The sequence below is a fragment of the Dendrobates tinctorius genome, unplaced genomic scaffold (assembly GCF_039654945.1).
Source record: "Dendrobates tinctorius isolate UK_male_01 unplaced genomic scaffold, ASM3965494v1 ptg000155l, whole genome shotgun sequence".
NCBI classification, from domain to species: Eukaryota; Metazoa; Chordata; class Amphibia; order Anura; family Dendrobatidae; genus Dendrobates; species Dendrobates tinctorius.
In genome coordinates, this window is record NW_027361822.1 from 15,267,794 (window position 1) to 15,288,633 (window position 20,840).

Consider the following 20,840-nt stretch of genomic DNA (forward strand, 5'->3'; position numbering starts at 1 on the left):
TTTGCGCATCCTTGTGTCCTGAAAGGTTATCCCAGGGCGCACTGTCTCCAAGCGTCGATCAAATGTTGCAAGGCTCATGCAACAGTATTGGTAGAATTTTGCAGGATGCTCCCGCAGAGAAGAATAGAGGCGGTGAAAATGACCTATTGTGAGTCGTTGCCTCAAAAGTGGATGTACCCACATGCGTCTCCTCCTCCGCGGATCCACTATCACTGGGTATGGGTGACCAAAGCGCGTGACAAAAGCCAGTTGAAGAGAACCTGCTCAGTTGTGTGGAAACTCAGACTGTCTGCCATGTTGCACATACAACACCAACACACCTAGTGAAGGCAAGTTCACAAATGGACAGAATGGAGGCTGCCACCTGTTCCTGAGGCAATAAATAGGGTGCAGGCTAATGATTTAAATAGTTAGCAGGCCTCAAAACCGTTAAATGTCCATTTGGCAAGCCTGCGAGAAAATCTCGCAATACGGATTCCATACGGATGCTGACATGCGCAAAATACGCGACCACACCTTGCTTACGGATGACATACGGAGCACTATTTAGGGGTCATTCATCTGTATTACGCATGTAAACTACGGACCGTATTTTGCGTCGGTTAGTGTGACTCCTGTCTAACTCTCCTTCTCTCATCAATGCGGTCACCTGCATTGGCTAGATGCCGATACAGTTGACCCTGCAATGATGGGCGGGGGCCCACTGCTGGCACTGGGCCCCCCTCACTTGGAGAGGGGCCCCATAGCGGCCGAGTAGCAGAGCAGGGAGATAAATTCTCCATGCACTGCCACAGAATGTAACTGTATGGGAGCTCTGTGCTTGCCGATACAGTTACATAGCATAGCTCCAAGTGGGCCCCCAGAGCGCTGGGTCACCACCATCTGCCCCCTGGTAGATATGTTACTGCCCTCGATACTTCTTCCTGGATTTTCTTATCTTCAGGTAAGCTCTACTGAAGGTTCCCCGTCAGGGACAGGAAACCAACTGATGCGAGGAGGAGGTACCGCCCTTTTTATCTGTAGGTTTCCTGTCCCTGAAGGGCGGATCCCCTCTCTCTGTGGTGCTGTCATGGGGAAAGGAGAAATTAATGGAAGAACGTTGGGCCACAAAAATAGTTGTTTTCTATGCAAAAGTAGACAACTTTCAACTTTTTATCTTTTTCAGACATAACAAGTCCAAAATCTCCTGAAAAATATTCAGTCACTAAAAAGAAAGAAGAAAATAAAAAAATAGTTCACTTCCAGAACGAATTTATCTATAAAAGCCTACCATTATTTATCCTATAAGATGAACATCATAAAAAATAAATATAAAACACTAATAAATAAAGCTTTTACATCATCCAGACACACAAAATATTCTGCACAGATCCTACACACAGCTCCGCACTCATTGTACATACACGGCTCTGCAGACATCCTACACACAGCTCCGCTCTGTACTTATTGTACATGCATGGCTCTGCTTCACACACATCCTACACACAGCTCCACTCTGTACTTATTGTACATGCACGGCTCCACTCCGCACACATTCTACACACATGACTTTGTTTTGTACATATCATATACACACATGGCTTCGCTCCATAAAGACATGAATCCGCTTAGTACACACACAGTTCTGTTCTGTAAACGTCAGACAACTGGATCAGCTCCGTCCACGTTGTGTACATGCACAGCTCCATGCCATGTACATTCTACACAAACAGTTCCGCTCCGTACACCAGGTACACATACGGCTCCACTCCATACACCTCGCACACACACGGCTCCGCTACATACTCCTCGTACCCACATGGCTCCGATCTATACACACATGGTTCTGCTCCGCACACGTCATAGACAACCAGATCCGTTACATAGAAGTCGTGTACACGCACGGCTCAGCTCCATATACATTGTACACACACACACTCCGCTCCATACACCTCGTACACACACACACTCCGTACACACATGGCTCCGCGCCGTACTCTTCGTACACACATGACTCCGCTCCATACACACATGCACGGCTCAGCTCCAAATACATTTTACACACGGCACCGCTCCGTACACCTCGTACACACATGGCTCCGCTCCGTTCACCTCGTACACACACGGCTCCGCTCCGTACACCTCATACACACATGGCTCCGCTCCGTACACCTCGTACACACACGGCTCCGCTCCGCACACGTCATAGGCAACCGGATCCAATCGGTACAAGATGCATACACACGCGTCTCCGCTCCATATACATTGTACACACATGACTCCACTCCGTACACCTCGTACACACACGGCTCTGCTCCGTACACTTTGTATCCACGGCTCCGCTCCGTAATAATAATAATCTTTATATAGCGCCGACATATTCCGCAGCACTTTACAGTTTAACAGTTTCAAAACACAAGTCATAAGTAGCAACTTTAACAATACAATAACACATGGCTCAGCTCCATACATCTCGTACACACATGGTCCAGCTCCATACACACACAGGTCCGCTCCATATAGATTGTACATACAAGGCTCCGTACACCTCGTACACACGCGGCTCTGCTCCGTACACCTCGTACACATGCGGCTTCGCTCCGTACACCTCGTACACACACGGCTCTGCTACATCCACCCTGTAAACCCCTCCTGACCCCACACATAAACTTCTCCTCATCCAGCAGGATGACAACCAGCACAGCAGAGTCCTGCATACACTGAGGCCCCTGATCATGTGACCCCTGACTCCTCCCCTCCTGTGACCTCATCCCAGGTCCTGTGCGCACAGAGCAGCCATATATGTGGTGTGCGGCTCTGCAGGAGGAGGTAGGTGCTGGAGATTCCCCATTACTAAGAACTATAACGCTTTCTTCCCTCTCCTCTGATAGATACATACAACCCAACTATGAAGGACCGGGAGTCAGGAAACACATATTGCTCCCATAGTACAGCGCTCCTGTCTGACACACAGTATAATGTCCCCACAGTGCCGCCATCCCCCCACACACAGTATAATGTCCCCATATTACTACAATCCCCCCACACACAGTATAATGTCCCCACAGTGCTACCCCCCCCACTCACAGTATAATGTCCCCATATTACTACAATCCCCCCACACACAGTATAATGTCCCCACAGTGCCACCATCCCCCCACATACAGTATAATGTCCCCACAGAGCCACCATCCCCCCACACCCAGTATAATGTCCCCACAGTGCCACCATCCCCCCAGACCCAGTATAATGTCCCCACAGTGCCACCATCCCCCCAGACCCAGTATAATGTCCCCACAGTGTCACCATCCCCCCACACACAGTATAATGTCCCCACAGTGCCGCCATCCCCCCACACACAGTATAATGTCCCCACAGCGCCGCCATTCCCCCACACACAGTATAATGTCTCCACAGTGCCACCATTCCCCCACACACAGTATAATGTCCCCACAGTGCCACCATCCCCCCACACACAGTATAATGTCGCCACAGTGCTGCCATCCCCACACACAGTATAATGTCCCCACAGTGTCACCATCCCCCCACACACAGTATAATGTCCCCACAGTGTCACCATCCCCCCACACACAGTATAATGTCCCCACAGTGCCGCCATCCCCCCACACACAGTATAATGTCCCCACAGCGCCGCCATTCCCCCACACACAGTATAATGTCCCCACAGTGCCACCATTCCCCCACACACAGTATAATGTCCCCACAGTGCCACCATCCCCCCACACACAGTATAATGTCGCCACAGTGCTGACATCCCCACACATGCAATATAATGTTCCCACAGTGCCGCCATACCCCCACACAGTATAATGTCCCCATAGTGTCATCATCCCCCCACACACAGTATAATGTCCCCACATTACTGCAATCCCCCCACACACAGTATAATGTCCCCACAGTGCCACCATCCCCCCACACACAGTATAATGTCCCCACAGTGCCTCCATCCTCCCACACAACCTCTATCCCCCCACACACAGTATAATGTTCCACAGTGCCGCCATCCCCCACACAGTGTAATGTCCCCACAGTGCCTCCATCCCCCCACACACATTATGTCCCCACAGTGCCGCCATCCCCCCACACAACCTCCATCCCCCCACACACAGTATAATGTCCCCACAGTGCCTCCATCCCCCCACACACAGTATAATGTCCCCACAGTGCCACCATCCCCCCACACACAGTATAATGTCCCCACAGTGCCTCCATCCTCCCACAAACAGTATAATGTCCCCACAGTGCCACCATCCCCCACACACAGTATAATGTCCCCACAGTGCCGCCATCCCCCCACACAACCTCCATCCCCCCGCACACCGTATAATGTTCCACAGTGCCGCCATCCCCCACACAGTGTAATGTCCCCACAGTGCCTCCATCCCCCCACACACATTATAATGTCCCCACAGTGCCGCCATCCCCCCACACACAGTATAATGTCCCCACAGTGCCGCCATCTCCCCACACAGTATAATGTCCCCATAGTCTCCCCCAGACTTAATAGCTGTCTACAAATATCTCAAGGGCTGTCACATTGTAGAAGGGTCATCTTTATTCTCATTTGCACAAGGAAAGACTAGAAGCAATGGGATGAAACTGAATGGGAGGAGACACAGATTAGATATTAGAAAAACTTTTTGACAGTTAGAGTGATCAATGAGTGGAACAAGCTGCCACGAGAAGTGGTGAGTTCTCCTTCAATGGATGTCTTCAAACAGAGGCTGGACAGACATCTGACTGGGATGATTTAGCGAATCCTGCTTTGAGCAGGGGGTTGGACCAGATGGCCCAGGAGGTCCCTTCCAACTCTACGATTCTATGATTCTAGTGTCACCATCCCCCCACACACAGTATAATGTCCCCACAGTGCCGCCATCCCCCACACAGTATAATGTCCCCACAGTACCGCCATCCCCCCACACACAGTATAATGTCCCCACAGTGCCGCCATCTCCCCACACAGTATAATGTCCCCATAGTGTCACCATCCCCCCACACACAGTATAACGTCCCCACATTACTGCAATCCCCCACACACAGTATAATGTCCTCACAGTGCCACCCCCCCATACACAGTATAATGTCCCCACAGTGCCACCATCCCCCCACACACAGTATAATGTCTCCACAGTACCGCCATCCCCCCACACACAGTATAATGTCTCCACAGTGCCGCCATCTCCCCACGCTCAGTATAATGCCCCCACAGTGCCTCTGTCCCCCACACACAGTATAATGTCCCCACAGCGTCGCCATTCCCACACAGAATAATGTTGCCACAGTGCTGCCATCCCCACACATGCAATATAATGTCCCCACAGTGCCGCCACCCCCCCACACATTATAATGTCCCTAAATCTATATATATTAAAAAGTGTATGTATGTATGTGCATCAAGCCACACTCACTCCACACGCAAAGCCCCATATAATAAATATTTATTCATAGGCACATCTTCTTGACCACAACAGGTTAAACTGCCTGTGTTGTCCATAGCAACCAATCACTAAACATGTTTCATTTTACCAGAGCAGTTTAAAAGATGAAAGCTAAGCTGTGATTGGTTACTATGAGCAACAGTTCTCCCGCCCCACAACACCTCAGCTGGGTGGGAGAAATCTAGAATCACTGGGAACATAAGCTGCCAGCCATTGTCTGCCCCCCCAGAAAGGAGCAGAGAGCACATGACAGAAATGAATCACCTCCCCCTCTCCTCCTCCTTTATTACTGTCAGACTCTATTGTTACTGGTGTAGAAAATCACATCATCAGCGGCCGCACACAAAGCCGCACTGCCAGGTTACATAACAGCACATCTCCAGGAACTTTGTGCTCAGTGCCACCCAGCTCAGGACTATGGGATGATGTGTGATGGGTATATGGGATGGAGGATATGTATGACGGGTAAATGGCCACTGGACTATGGGATGGAGGATGTGATATGGGTACTGGACTATGGGATGGAGGATGGGTATATGGGCACTGGACTATGGGATAGAGGATATGTGATGGGTATATGGACACGGGTCTAAGGGATGGAGAATATGTATGATGGGTATATGGGCACTGGACTATGGGATAGAGGATGTGTATATGGGAAATGGATGATGGGTATGTGGGCACTGGACTATGGGATGGAGGATGTGTGATCGGTATATGGGCACAGGACTACGGGATAGGGGATGGGTATATGGGCACGAGACTGTGGGATGGAGGATAGGTATTTATTTTACTCACTTACATAGCGCCATTAATTCCACAGCGCTTTACATACATGATTGTATGATTGGTATATGGACATGGGACTATGGGATGGAGGATATGTATGATGGGTATATGGACACGGGCCTATGGGATGGAGGATGTGTGATGGGTATATGGGCACTGGACTATGAGATGGAGGATATGTATGATGGGAATATGGACATGGGACTATGTGATGGAGAATGTGTGATGGGTAGGTTGGCACTGGACTATGGGATGGAGGAAGTGTGATAGGTATATGGGCACTGGACTATGGGATGGAAGATGTGTGGTGGGTATATGGGCACTGGACTATGGGATAGAGGATGTGTGATGGGTATATGGGCACGGGACTATGGGATGGAAGATGTGTGGTGGGTATATGGGCACTGGACTATGGGATGGAGGATAATCATAATTTGTTATAACTAACCACAGTTAGTTACTATGCCCGGGCAACGCCGGGCTCTTCAGCTAGTACATTATATTACAGGAGTTACTGCAGTGAGAGGATAGTGAGACCGCCAGGAATGCATTATATTACAGGAGTTACTACAGTGAGGGGATAATAAGCCCCAGGATTACTATATCTCAATTCATCCCTAACTTGGCCACAGTCTTCATCCCATCTCTAACACACCTCTTCAACCTTTCACTTACAAATGGTGTCTTTCCCTCATCCTTCAAACATGCCTCAATCACACCCATCCTCTGTGTCTAACTATCGCCCGATATCGCTTCTCCCTTACGCCTCAAAACTACTGGAACAGCATGTATATCTTGAACTGTCCTCCCACCTCTCCTCCTGTTCCCTCTTTGGCCGGTTACAATCTGGCTTCCGACCGCATCACTCAACTGAAACTGCCCTAACTAAAGTCACTAACGACTTACTAACCGCCAAGAGCAAGCGACACTACTCTGTCCTCCTTCTCCTGTACCTGTCCTCTGCCTTCGACACCGTAGACCATTCCCTCCTGCTACAGACTCTCTCATCTCTTGGCATCACAGACTTGGCCCTATCCTGGATCTCATCATACCTAACAGACCGAACATTTAGTGTCTCCCTCTCTCACACCACCTCCTCACCTCGCCCCCTGTCTGTCGGTGTTCCTCAAGGCTTTGTCCTAGGACCCTTACTATTCTCCATCTACACCTTTGGCTTGGGACAGCTCATAGAATCCCACGGTTTGCAGTATCACCTCTATGCCGATGACACGCAGATCTACCTATCTGGACCCAATGTTATAAGTTTATACTAGAATTCTATGGAGCCCGATGACGTGGGTCAGAAATTAAGACAGACACGGTATATCACAGTTCAAGATGTATATATACTGTATCTTATTGCAGAAATGTGCACTTCAGCTGACAGGTGCAAAGCAGACAATAAGACAGTCTCAGTAGTATGCACAAGTAATAGTACAGACCGAGGGTGCGAATACCAGTCCAGCAATGCGGAATCCAGGACCCAGAGCTGGGCCTAATGGAGAGCAGACCGTAGCAGAGGTGAGTGCAGGGCAGGTATAGCAGCAGAGTCCTTCCGTGGTACGTAGATACGGGAACAAGCGAGGTATCCCGAAGAGTAGAAGGGGCAAACAGGTTGTTAGTCCTTCCAGCTTGGCAGCAAGTAAAGAACAAGATACACAAGCAATGCATAGTGTGCAGAGTTCCCTTACAGCAAACAGGAAACAAGGAGTCTCAGACAGGAAACAAAATGGCCCCCGTGATGCCAGCAACTCCATCTTGGTTAAGGGCAGAATTAATCAGAAGTAAGGGCAAGAGCAGACAAAACAGATATACAATCCCAGTCCTTACACCCAACCTCGCCTCCTTACTGACTGAAATCCCACAATGTCTGTCTGCTATCTCAGCCTTCTTCTCTGCTCGCTTTCTCAAACTGAACATGGACAAAGCAGAATTCATCATCTTTCCCCCATCTCACTCTACCCCTCCACCAGACCTATCCATCAATGTCAATGGCTGCTCTCGTTCCCCAGTCCCGCACACTCGGTGCCTTGGGGTGATCCTTGACTCTGTGCTCTCTTTCAAACCACATATCCAAGCCCTCGCCTCCTCCTGCCGCCTCAAACTGAAAAATATTTCCCAGATCCGTTCATTCCTCAATCACGAAACCACAAAAACACTAGTGCTTGTTCTTATCATCTCCCGCCTCGACTACTGCAACCTCCTACTCTCTGGGCTTCCCTCTAGCACTCTGGCTCCACTCCAGTCCATCCTACACTCTGCTGCCCGACTAATCCACCTGTCTCCCCGCTATTCCCCAGCCTCCCCCCATGCCAGGCTCTTCACTGGCTTCCTATTGCCCAGAGGCTCCAATTCAAAACCCTAGCTATGACATACAAAGCCATCCACAACCTGTCTCCTCCATACATCTGTGACATGGTCTCTAGGTACCTACCCACACGCAACCTTCGACCATTTCAAGATCTCCTTCTCTACTCCCCCTTATCTCTTCTTCCCACAACCTCATGCAAGACTTCACCCGTGCTTTCCCCATACTCTGGATCTCTCTGCTGCAAAACATCAGACTCTCACCATCAACGGAAACCTTCAAGAAGAACCTGAAGACCCACCTATTCCAACAAGCCTACAGCCTGCAATGATCCTCGGTCTACTGAACCACCGCACGACCTGCTCTACCCTCTCCTACTGTATCCTCACCCATCCCTGTAAACTATGAGCCCTCGCGGGCAGGGTCCCCTCTCATGTACTTGTGTGTCCCTTGTCTTACACATGTTTATTGTACCTGTCTATATCTCCCCTTTTCACATGCAAAGCGCCATGGAATAAATGGTGCTATATAAATGCATAATAATAAATAAATATATATATATATATATATTACTCAAAAAATAAAGCAGGCGCTCACAAGCCACCTTCCCTGCAGGTCCCGGAAGGACCCTGCGGCCATCTTGGGGCCAAGAGTCTCCATGGAGACCATCAGGAAAATGCAATTGTATCATATTGTCCTGCTGGAAGCGCGCAGGGAGCCACTTCTGAAAGCGGCATTAGAGGGGTTAAATGCCCGCGATCGGTGCTAGCACTGATCGGAGGCGTTGCTGCGGGGTGTCAGCTGTCACATAGAGCTGACACCCGCTCCCGATCGGCTTGGTGCTCAGCGTGAGGCCGTGCGATTGGTGCGCCGTGCTAGTACTGCTGTTTGCGGGAACGCAGCTCCTGCAGAGTAGTACTAGTAAAACGCATGTCGGGAAAGGGTTAAATTATTTATTTAAATAATTTTGAAAAATGGCGGACCCTTCTATTCTCGATAACCAACCATGATAAAGCTGACAGAAAAGAGTTGCAGACAGCAGCTGTCAGTTTTCGCCTACGCTGGTTATCGAAAATAGAATAGAAAATACATTTTTATAAATGTATTTATAGCACGGGCGCCGGCTGATGAATATTCCCAATAGCGGTGCCTACTCTCACTGTTATCAGCAACAGCAGGCTGATACACTCACACTCTCATCAGCCGATGCCTGTGATGAGAGATAACCTTTTTACTGGTGGTCACAGCTGCTGGCTCACGCTGTCATCTGACAGCGTGGGAACTCCAGCTCTCTGACCAGCGGTAATGATCGTAACACCGATCAGATCCGCCGGTGTTTCTTGCGCTGTCATCCAGATGACACCCAATGTTCAAGTTGTCAAACCCCGAACAGTAACACGGACTTACTGGAGAAGTCCGTGTTCAGTGTCCGTGCCTGAACACTAGGTGAACACCAAGACCCTGAACTTTATTGTTTTGTGTTCGCCCATCTCTAATGGACACATGACCCATCAGGTATGCAACCGATATAAAGGATGGAGGGAGAGCGTATGAGACCTCACATATCATGCCACCAAATGTGGTTTGTCAGGGAGAGAGTGACAGAGCTAAATGAAGTATCTGTAGGCATTATCACAGGCGTGCAAGTCTGAAAGGAGTTACCTGTAATTAAATGGCGTAGACATAAGGTGGGATCCATTCAGTGTCCTGGTGTTTAAATGCCCATTGCACAGAACTAATCATTGCTGCAGTGCTGGTTCATCCTCTAATTGTAGATCTATACTAATTTCTGCGTCGATCTCCTCTGCCAAAAGGTTCAATCCATAAGACGTCTCTGTATTTAGCCCGTTTATTGTTGTACTGTTTTTTTTCATTCTATATAAGTCTTATTTCTTTTGTCATTTTTTAAGCACTATACTTTATTTTTTATATCATTTTTATATATTAAATCTAAAGTTTAATAATTTTGATACTTGCTGTTCTAAATGTACCCACATCAAAGAGAAAAAGTATAGCTTGGTTCTTTTACCTAGAGTATGCCAAAGTGCAAGAAGTAGCTATCTCATGCTTTGAAAAGTTAGCTGTGCATGTGAGCTAGTGTGGCACCCAGGGAAGGCGAGTGGTGGCTGCAACAAGTGTGGTGTGTATGTGTGAGCTGACTGTGGGGGGGCACTTAGCTCATTTTCAGCCTATTGTGGTAGTTGAATGGACAAGTGATTGTGAGAAGCGGAGACCCCCTTTACAATCACTTCCAAGTCACAAGTGGGTGATGTTTATGACATTGCAGTTTATTCGATCTGAGAATACAACATCTACACATTCTATCACTCATATGTTCCCCTTATCGCCTGTATTTGTATCATTACATGGGAACTTTATGATGATGTTACATTGTCATCTTCTTATCATGTAGGTGCCTACAATATCGGATCTTCTCAGTAGAGATATTCTATATAAGAGAATTTTCCTGATTGACCCGTCAAGGATGGATAGGGACAAGAAGCAGATGGCAGATAGGATATTACACCTCACCCTAGAGATCCTCTTCCGGCTTACTGGAGCGGTGAGAGATTCTGATGACGTCACATTACATCATTCTTATCTATGGGAATAACAGACGAACAGAACTGGAGAGGTGAGGACTCTGGAAATGTCTGTAGTGAGATTTATTAATGTGTCTCTCCATAACCAGGATTACACGGTAGTGAAGAAGACCTCTAGTGAGCGCTGTCAGGACCCTGTGTCTGAGGGATGGGGAAGACCCCTGAGCCCAATCAAAGGGCCTCCACCTCACCCCCTGATATATGAGGACATCAATGACCAGAAGATCCTAGAACTCACCTACAAGATGATTGAGCTGCTGACTGGAGAGGTGACACTGCTGGGTCATTATACAGTAACGATATGAAGGGATTGGGGTGATGATGGTATGTATCATTGTGTGTGTGTGTGTCAGGTTCCTATAAGGTGTCAGGATGTCACCGTCTATTTCACAAAGGAGGAGTGGGATTATTTAGAAGGGCACAAAGATCTGTACAAGGACGTCATGATGGAGGTTCCCCAACCTCACACATCACAAGGTAATAGACAGGACTAAATACACATGGCCTATAATTATCTATTTGTAAAGAATCAATTCAGTCCTTGTATGTGTTTCCTCCAGTTGTATGCAGTAAGAGGACAACACCAGAGAGATGTCCCCATCCTCTTCTTCCACAGGACTGCAAACAAGAAAATCCCAATGTTCCTCAGGATCATCAGGTAGACGGAGAGAAGGTGTCATGAGCTCTCCCCTATGATGTGTAGACGGCTGTGAAGGTCTTGTACTCAGTCTTGTTTTATGCACCAGTATTATATGTTTTATACTTGTGTAATGAGAACGGTGGAGATGGCAGGATTAGAGCTGATCATAGATGTGACTTCTCCATCTGTACGTGACTTTTACAATATTTGTTTCAGGGTAAAGATCTGGCTAATATTAATATTACAGAGACATATGGGGGTGATGAGCGGTGTAAAGAGGAGATTCCTACATATGACTACCCAGGTGAGTAGTAACCACGAAATTCAGAGAAGTCACAGATTCTCCTCAGTCACTGGCTGTCACTGTTTAATCGGTGGTGTAGTCCGACCACATCCCAATTGAAGGTCACCATTCTGCCACTATACACTACATGCTTCTCAACCCAAAACTGTCCCTATCAGTTTGAGCATTTATATAAGAAATTGTACTGCAGCCATGGAAATAAAAGTTACCCATCTTTATCAGAGTAATTAGAAAACAAAATTTCAGGGTATATGAAAAGAATATCTTGCTATCCCAACATATTGTTACCCCTTCATAAATCACTTGTGAGGCCACATGTAGAAAATGCGATCCATTTTTGGACTTCACATGTCTAAATGTCTAATATTTCTTAAAAAATCTCATCAAACAAAAAATATTGTCCCCTACTATAGTCTGGATTGCCAAGTACTACCATGTCATGTACTGTAATTTGAGTGCACTTAATTTTTGCTCCAAGGGCCACAAAAAAAATGTAAAGGGTACTTATATGAATACGTCACTAGAACCAACATCAGTACATTAATACATCACCAGAACCACGTTTTAAATATTTGAGGAGGATTTACAGTTTCTTCTCCAAAAGAAATCAGTATGAACGCACGCTAACTTAGGCCTCCTTCACATGTCCTTGTGATTCGTGTACAGGAAAAAACAATAATGTGAGATCCGTGGTCTCTGTGCCATCCGTATGAGCATATGTAACATACGTGTGTCCGTTTGCTCTCCTGTGTGTCTATGTTTCACATCCATGTGACTCGTACCGGCGCCTGGGAAAGGCAGTACAGTTCACGCTGATCCGAGACGTCGGCTGCTGAAGGCAGTTCTCATCACTGTTGCTTGGTTTCTCTGAGATCAGTGCGGCCAGGCAACAATGATGGGAGTTGTGTTCCTACTGTGTAAAATAAACAATTAATTTAAAAAAATGGTGTGGGCTCCCCCGCAATTTTCATAATCAGCAGAGGGAAAACCCATGGCTAGGGTCTGATGCTAATCTGGGAAAGGGGCAATATCCCAAAAGGTTCCCAGGCTATTAATGACAGCTTACAGCTGTTTGCTTAGCCTTTACTGGTAAAAAAACAAAGACATAGATTCTCCCTATAAATTCAAACAAAGAATAAACAAACAGCTATAGGATGATTTTAATAGCCTCGGAAGAGGCCAGTGATATTCCCCTCCAGGCTACCGACATCAGCCCTCAGTCGTCCCAGAAATGTCACATCCATAAAATGCGCCAAATCTGGCACTTAGCCTCACTCTTCCCTCTTGCCCTGTGGTGGTGGCAAGTGGGGTAATAGCGTTGGGGTTGATGTGTATTGTCAGGTGACATTAATCCCAGGGGTTAGTAATGGAGAGGCGTCTATAAGAAGCCTCCATTACTAACCACAAAGTAATGGAAATAAACACTGTAGTGGAGCGGTAGCACACTGTGCAGTGATGAGGCAGTGACCCAGCTAAGTTCAAAGCAAAACATCTCTTTAAAGTTCAACTCAGCAAAACACAGCACAAGAAATCCTCCGGATTGTAGCCGGGAAACATGACAGTCCACCTCCAGATTACAGTCACTAAACACGCCAGTCCACCTCTGACCGGTTGCCGTGGGCGACTGCACCGCTGTGTTAATGTTCTACTCACAGCATTACACAGTATACAGTATCCTCCTAATTACATCTGGGAACCATATCCTCCAGTTTACAGTCACTAAACACGCCAGTCCTCCTTTGACCCGTTACCGTGGGTGACTGCACCGCTGTGTACGCAGTGGGTGCCAGGTCTTCCAGGTGCCTTGGCTGTTTCTCTCCTCTGGCCTGTGTTGCCTTGCACAGGTGGAACACTGCAAAGCCTTCTGCTCTGTACTCCACCAAACACCAGACTGACCCTGAACCTGACATACCCAAACCCTGTACTGCAGGGTTTTTAGCTAGCAACCTGTGGCCTTCAGCCACATGGAAAACCCGACCCAGAATGAAACTGTAATCTGTTTCAAACAGAAAGGCCCAGAGCAGGTTTTCCGTAAATCTGCATAGGACAACCAGCATGTCCAAGACCTACACTCAACTTTAGTCTGCATTGCAACCACAGCTACGTCTGTGACCATTATGCCTAATCCATTGAAGCCCATGTCCTCTGTAAAAAATCAAAAATAAACAACCATATCCCTCACCTGTCAAACTGTGCATGCGCCGCCTGTTTTGGCCATTTTCCCTGAAGTCCACTGCAGTGAAAATGATAGGAAGTGCGGGGACTCTGCTAATATTTCCTGCAAACACGAAGCCTATCGCAGCCACACACCTCCAAACGCCCACTCCTCCCAAGGGGAAATAGAAAAAAATATATTTTGCAACTTCTCCTGTATCGGACAACATCATATTGTTTGGGCACATGACAGGACTCAGAAGGGAAGGAGCCCAATTTGGTTATGGGTATTTAGATGCTGCTGGAATAGTTTGCGGGCACCCCTTGCAGATTACCTAGGGTGTCAGAACGTTGTAAAACCAGAACACTAGAAAATCACATAAAGTGACCATATTACCCCCATGGAATTCATTTTTAGGAGTAGTGACTATTTTGACTCCACAGGTAAACTGTTGAAACTAGCACGCAGTGGATGCTGGGGAGTGAAAATTGCATATATGCTTCTGGAGACATAACCACCATAAATTTTTAAGTGGGTTCTTCCTGCTACAGCAGTATGAAAAATGTGGACGGTAACAGTATTTGGACACTCAGCAGAATTCATAAGCAAGTGAATTCAGAAGCAAATAAATACTTATTTGGCTTTGGAAGCACAGATTTTGCTGGATCGGCTCATGGAAGCCATGTTGCTTTTCAAAATCTTTTTGCTTTACAAGGTCTACTGTTAAATTAATAACTGGCTTTGTCTTGGTAAATAATCTAATTTTCCTACATAACTTGCAATTTCTTTGGGCATTTTAGAAATGTTATAAAAATATAATTCAGCATAATTTATAAAAAAAAATAATCATTGTTCTTGGCAGGTGACTACACCATGAGATCAGAGGGTAAACTGACATCTTCAATTTTTAAATCCGATGACCTTGATATCACTCAAGAAAGAACTGATGTCTATGTTACTATTTCAGAAATACAGTCATCCATTCACAGCAAAGATCTATCATCTGATCCTTTTGAACAGGTCCTATCTACTGATTCATCACAGTTTATTAAGAAAAATAAAAGTCACAAAAAAAATATTAAATATCTAACTACTCCTACAGCAAAAAAGCCATTTTCAAGTGCAGAATGTGAAAAAAGTTTTTCCACCAAAATGTCTTTTGTTACACATCCAAAAATGGATATAGAGGTTGTTAGACAAAAAAGAGTTCACACAAGGATGGAACCAAGTTCATGTTCAGAATGTGGGAAATATTTTGCAAGTAAGTCAAAACTAGTTATACATCAGAGAACTCACACAGGGGAGAAACCATATTCATGTACAGAATGTGGTAAATGTTTTGCAAGTAAGTCAAAACTAGCTACACATCAGAGAACTCACACCGGGGAGAAAAAATATTCATGTACAGAATGTGGTAAATGTTTTGCAGATAAATCATATCTTGTTACACATCAGAGAACTCACACAGGAGAGAAGCCATATTCATGTTCAGAATGTGGGAAATGTTTTGCACATAAATCATATCTTATTACACATCAGAAAATTCACACAGGGGAAAAGCCATTTTCATGTTCAGAGTGTGGGAAATGTTTTATATATAGATCACATCTTTTCACACATCAGAGAACTCACACAGGGGAGAAGCCATATTCATGTTTAGAATGTAAGAAATATTTTTCATATAAATCAACTCTTACTATACATCAGAGAACTCACACAGGGGAGAAGCCATTTTCATGTTTATTCTGTGGAAAACGTTTTGTAGATAGCTCATATCTCGTTATACATCAGAGAACTCACACAGGTGAGAAGCCATTTTCATGCTCAGAATGTGAGAAATGTTTTACCAACAAATGGAGTCTTGCTAAACATCAAATATCTCACAAAAGGAGAAGCCATTATCATTCCTAGAGTTTGGGAAATGTTTTACTTGAAAATCATATTTTGTTGACCAAAAAGGAAAACTCTCACAGGTATAAACTATATATATTTGACAAACTGTAAAAGAAAACAGATAACAGAGAGTCAAAATAATGACAAAGAAGTAAATGAGAAATTAAGTTAGAACTTACATTTGAATTAAAACATGAGGTTATTACTATGCATCTGTTATCTAAAAATCAAATTAAATATAGTATTCCTTTGAAAATGATCATTGTTAAATATTTATTTTTCACTATATGGACAAGAATATTGCCATTCATAAATCTTTTTCAATCCACAATTCCCATGTGTGAACAAAGTCTTTAATTTTTTCATACTACATTAATAAACATTGTTCATATTGTAAATTACTATTCACATGTACGATCCATTCCTTGTTTGTTGGAACATCTGGTGTTATCCATTCCAATTAAAATGAGTTGTCTCCCTCTCCTCACCTCCCTTATCTAAATTTGTAATGCTGGGGTAAGATTATCTATTCAGAGACTCAAACTCTCTGCATATCAACAAGACCAGTGAGTCTCATTATACCCAGTAGAGAAGCTCTGGGAACAAAGACCCCCTGTTATGAATGAATCACCGTAGGAGGCAAAAACAGAAATACTAGCTAAGTCCAGAAAACCAGAGAAGTTGGCAGCTATCGGATTGCAGACCCCTGAACCTAACAACAACAATTAGCAGTAGCCGTGGGGGGTTCCTACGGTACCCTAGACCCCTCGATCACAGCCGGAGAACTATATAGCCTAAAGACAGAAAGGGAAATCTAAACTGCCCCAGAGCAGACCCCAAAGCAATAGGCAGCCCCCAACATATAATGACGGTGAAGCAAGATGAAAAAACACTCACAGATAGAAAGATAGGCTGAGCAAATGATGGGGCCCAAGCTAACTAAATAGGACAGGATAGGAAAGCTGCTGTCTGCAATCCACCAAAACCCTATCGAAACAAGAGCCAACAGACTGATAGGGAAAAAGGCCCTGAAGACGCTAGGCTTCAAAAAGACTATATCAGTACTCAGGTATTTTCTGATAACAGAGCAAAAAGGAATTCAGCTCACCCCAGAAGGGAATGGCAGAAATCCAGAAAAACAAGGCAAAACAAAACCAAAACAAGAATGCAAAAAGCAGAGCAGAAAAACTTAGCTTTTGAGGAGCAGGAATCAGACTGGTCTCCAAGAATCCCTCAGAGAAATCACCCGCAAGGCAGAAGGGCGTCGGCTGCCTTATATCCAGTCAGCAATTCCAGTCACCCAGTCATCATCATTCTGCTCAGCTGTTTGGTAATCAGCCTCACTACCTTCCTTCACCAGAAGAGGGAGTTCATCAGACCTCAATGGTGAAGGGGAAAATGAACTCATAACAGTACCTCCCCCTTGAGGAGGGGTCACCAAACCCTCATCCACGCCACCAGGGCGATCAGGGTGAGCCCGATGAAAGACACGCACCAATCTTTTGGCATGAATATCAGAGGCAGAGACCCAGGAATTATCCTCCGGACCATAACCCTTCCACTTAACCAAATACTGGAGTCTCCGTCTAGCCAGATGGGAATCCAGTATCTTCTCTACCTCATATTCCATGTTACCTTCAACTGGTTCAACAAACCTCTTCAACAAGGACTTATGAAACATTATGGATTTTAAATGTGACAGGAAGAGCCAAACGAAAAGAGACCGGATTAATAATCTCCAAAATCTTGTAAGGTCCAATAAATCTAGGCTTAAACTTAGGAGAAGCCACCTTCATAGCAATATTTTTTGATGATAACCAAAACATATCACCAACCTTAAACTGGGGACCAATGGTCCTATGTCGGTTGGAAAACCGCTGGGCCTTTTCCTGGGAGAGATAACTTATCCACCACTTGGTCCCAGATCTGATGCATTCTCTCCACCACAGTGTCAACACCTGAGCAGGCAGAAGGCTCCACCTGCCCTGAAGAAAATCGAGGCTGAAGCCCAAAGTTACAAAAAAAAGGTGACATCAAAGTGGCAGAACTAGCTGTATTATTTAAAGCAAATTCGGCCAAGGGCAAAAATGAAACCCAATCATCCTGATCAGCGGAAATAAAACATCTCAAATACGATTCCAAGGTCTGGTTTGTTCTCTCCGTCTGCCCATTGGTCTGAGGGTGAAAAGCAGAGAAGGACAACTGAATTCCCAGCTTGGAACAGAAAGTCCTCCAAAATCTAGACACAAACTGAACTCCTCTGTCAGATACAATGTTCTCAGGAATCCCGTGCAAGCGAACCACCTGTTGCAAAAACAGGGGCACCAACTCAGAGGAAGATGGCAACTTAGGGAGTGGTACAAGATGAACCATCTTAGAGAACCTATCACAAATCACCCAAATAACAGTCATTCTCTGAGAGACAGGCATATCAGAGATGAAATCCATTGAAATATGGGTCCATAGCCTCCTGGGTCCGGCAAAGGCATCAAAAACCCACTAGAGCGAGAACAAGCTTTAGACCGGGAGCAAGTCCCACAGGACTGCACAAAATTCCTGACATCACGAGACAAGGCGGGCCACCAAAAAGACCGACTCACCAGATCTCTAGTACCAAAAATACCTGGATGACCAGCCAATGCAGAGCAATGAACTTCAGACATCACTCTCTTCTTCCACTGGTCAGGAACATACAACTTTCCACTGGGACAACGCTCAGGTTTGTCCTCCTGGAACTCTTCCAGAGCACGTCTCAAATCGGGCGAGATGGCAGAAATAACTACCCCTTCGCCTAAGATGGTAGCAGGCTTGGTCACCACAGGAGAATCAGCAAAGAAGCTCATAGAGAGGGCGTCTGCCTTGACATTCTTATTGCCAGGAAGAAAAGAGACCACAAAATCAAAACGTGTAAAAAACAAGGCCCACCTAGCCTGTCTAGGGTTCAAGCATTTGGCCGACTCCAGGTAAATCAAATTCTTGTGGTCAGTGAGGACCACAACTTGATGTTTAGCTCCCTCCAACCAATGTCTCCACTCCTCAAATGCCCATTTCATGGCTAACAGTTCCCGATTCCCCACATCATAGTTACGTTCAGATGGAGAGAACTTTCGGGAAAAGAAAGCACAGGGATTCATTTTAGATGTTACAGGATCCTTTTGGGACAAAACAGCTCCTGCACCAATCTCAGAAGCATCCACCTCTACCTGGAACGGGAGTGAGACATCAGGTTGCCGCAAAACCGGGGCAGAAGTGAATCTTCGCTACAACTCCTGAAAGGAAGAAACAGCCTCCGGAGACCAATTCAACACATCAGCACCCTTCTTAGTCAGATCAGTCAATAGCTTGGCAATACTAGAAAATGTTGCTATAAATTTCCGATAAAAACTAGCAAAACCCAAAAACTTCTGGAGGGCCTTCAAAGAAGTGGGCTGAACCCAATCATAAATGGCCTGTACCTTGGCCGGGTCCATTTCAGTAGTTGACGGAGACAAAATAAATCCCAAAAGTGAAATCCTCTGTACCCCAAAAAGGCATTTCGATCCTTTGACATACAGGGAATTCTCCCTCAAGATCCGGAACACAGTCCGAACATGTGCCACATGAGAATCCCAATCCTTGGAGAAGATCAAAATATCATACAGATAGATAATCAAAAATTTATCCACAAAATCTCGGAAAATGTCGTTCAGGAAGCACTGGAAGACAGAAGGGGCATTAGTGAGCCCAAAAGGCATCACCAGGTACTCAAAATGTCCCTCCGGAGTATTAAACACCGTCTTTCATTCATCCCCATGCTTAATGCGGATAAGATTATATGCCCCCCTGAGGTCAAGCTTGGTAAACCAGCAAGCACCTTTAACTCTGGAGAATAGATCCGAAATCAGGGGTAACGGATACTGATATTAAGGCTATGTGCCCACGTAGCGTTTTAAAACGCTCACTAAAAAACGGACTCCTTCCCAGAAATCGCGTGTTTTTTTCCGCGCGATTTCACTGCGATTTTACTGCGATTTTCGCGTGCGATATTCAAGCACTTTCCAAGCGATTTGAAGCATCGCTTGGAAAGTGATTGACAAGTTGGTCACACTCGTCAAACATAGTGTTTGACAAGTGTGACCAGGTTTTTACTATTGAGGCTGCCTATGCGGCATCAATAGTAAAAGATAGAATGTTAAAATGCTAAAAAAAAAAATAAAAATCGGGGTATATTTACCTTCCGGCGTCCCGTGCTGCATTCCCGGCCTCAGCGTTCCCAGTAATGCCTTGCGAGACCTGTGATGACGTAGTCTCGCGTTGTTATATGCGATCTCGCGAGACCGCTAGAGTCACGTGAGACTACGTCATTACAGGGCCTTGCCGCAAGGCATTACTGGGAACGCTTAGGCCGGGAATGCAGCGCGGGACGCCGGAAGGTAAATATACCCCGATATTTTATTTTTTATTTTTTTTTACAGGGGTATGGTACCCAGGGCCTGGAGGACAGTCTCCTCTCCTCCACACCGTGGGTACCAACCGCACATGATACGCTTAACTTCCCACATGGTGGGCATAGCCACATGCGGGAAGTAAGCGATTCTCATGCATTCCTATGGATGCGGAATCGCGGCAATTCTTTGCGATTCCGCACAAAAGAATGAGCATGCTGCGATTTTTTCCTGCGATGCGATTCCGCCACGGAAAAAAGCGCAGCATTAGCACAGCATGTGC

The 20,840-nt window shown here is 45.8% G+C and overlaps 1 protein-coding gene across 2 annotated transcripts; it reads left to right on the forward strand.

Moving 5' to 3' along the window:
• Positions 1-2,670: 2,670 nt before the first annotated feature.
• LOC141051065 (uncharacterized) lies at positions 2,671-16,534 on the forward strand. 2 transcript variants are annotated; one of them, XM_073547904.1, is made up of 8 exons: positions 2,671-2,808; positions 10,952-11,101; positions 11,231-11,410; positions 11,495-11,618; positions 11,702-11,799; positions 11,998-12,085; positions 15,103-15,126; positions 15,208-16,534. In XM_073547904.1, the coding sequence occupies exons 1-8, from the start codon at positions 2,782-2,784 to the stop codon at positions 16,149-16,151; spliced, it is 1,635 nt and encodes a 544-aa protein (XP_073404005.1). In that variant the 5' UTR covers positions 2,671-2,781; the 3' UTR covers positions 16,152-16,534. The 2 variants fall into 2 exon arrangements, with proteins under 2 accessions (XP_073404005.1, XP_073404004.1); XM_073547903.1 differs by having other exon boundaries at positions 15,103-16,534.
• The last annotated feature ends 4,306 nt before the right edge of the window (positions 16,535-20,840 follow it).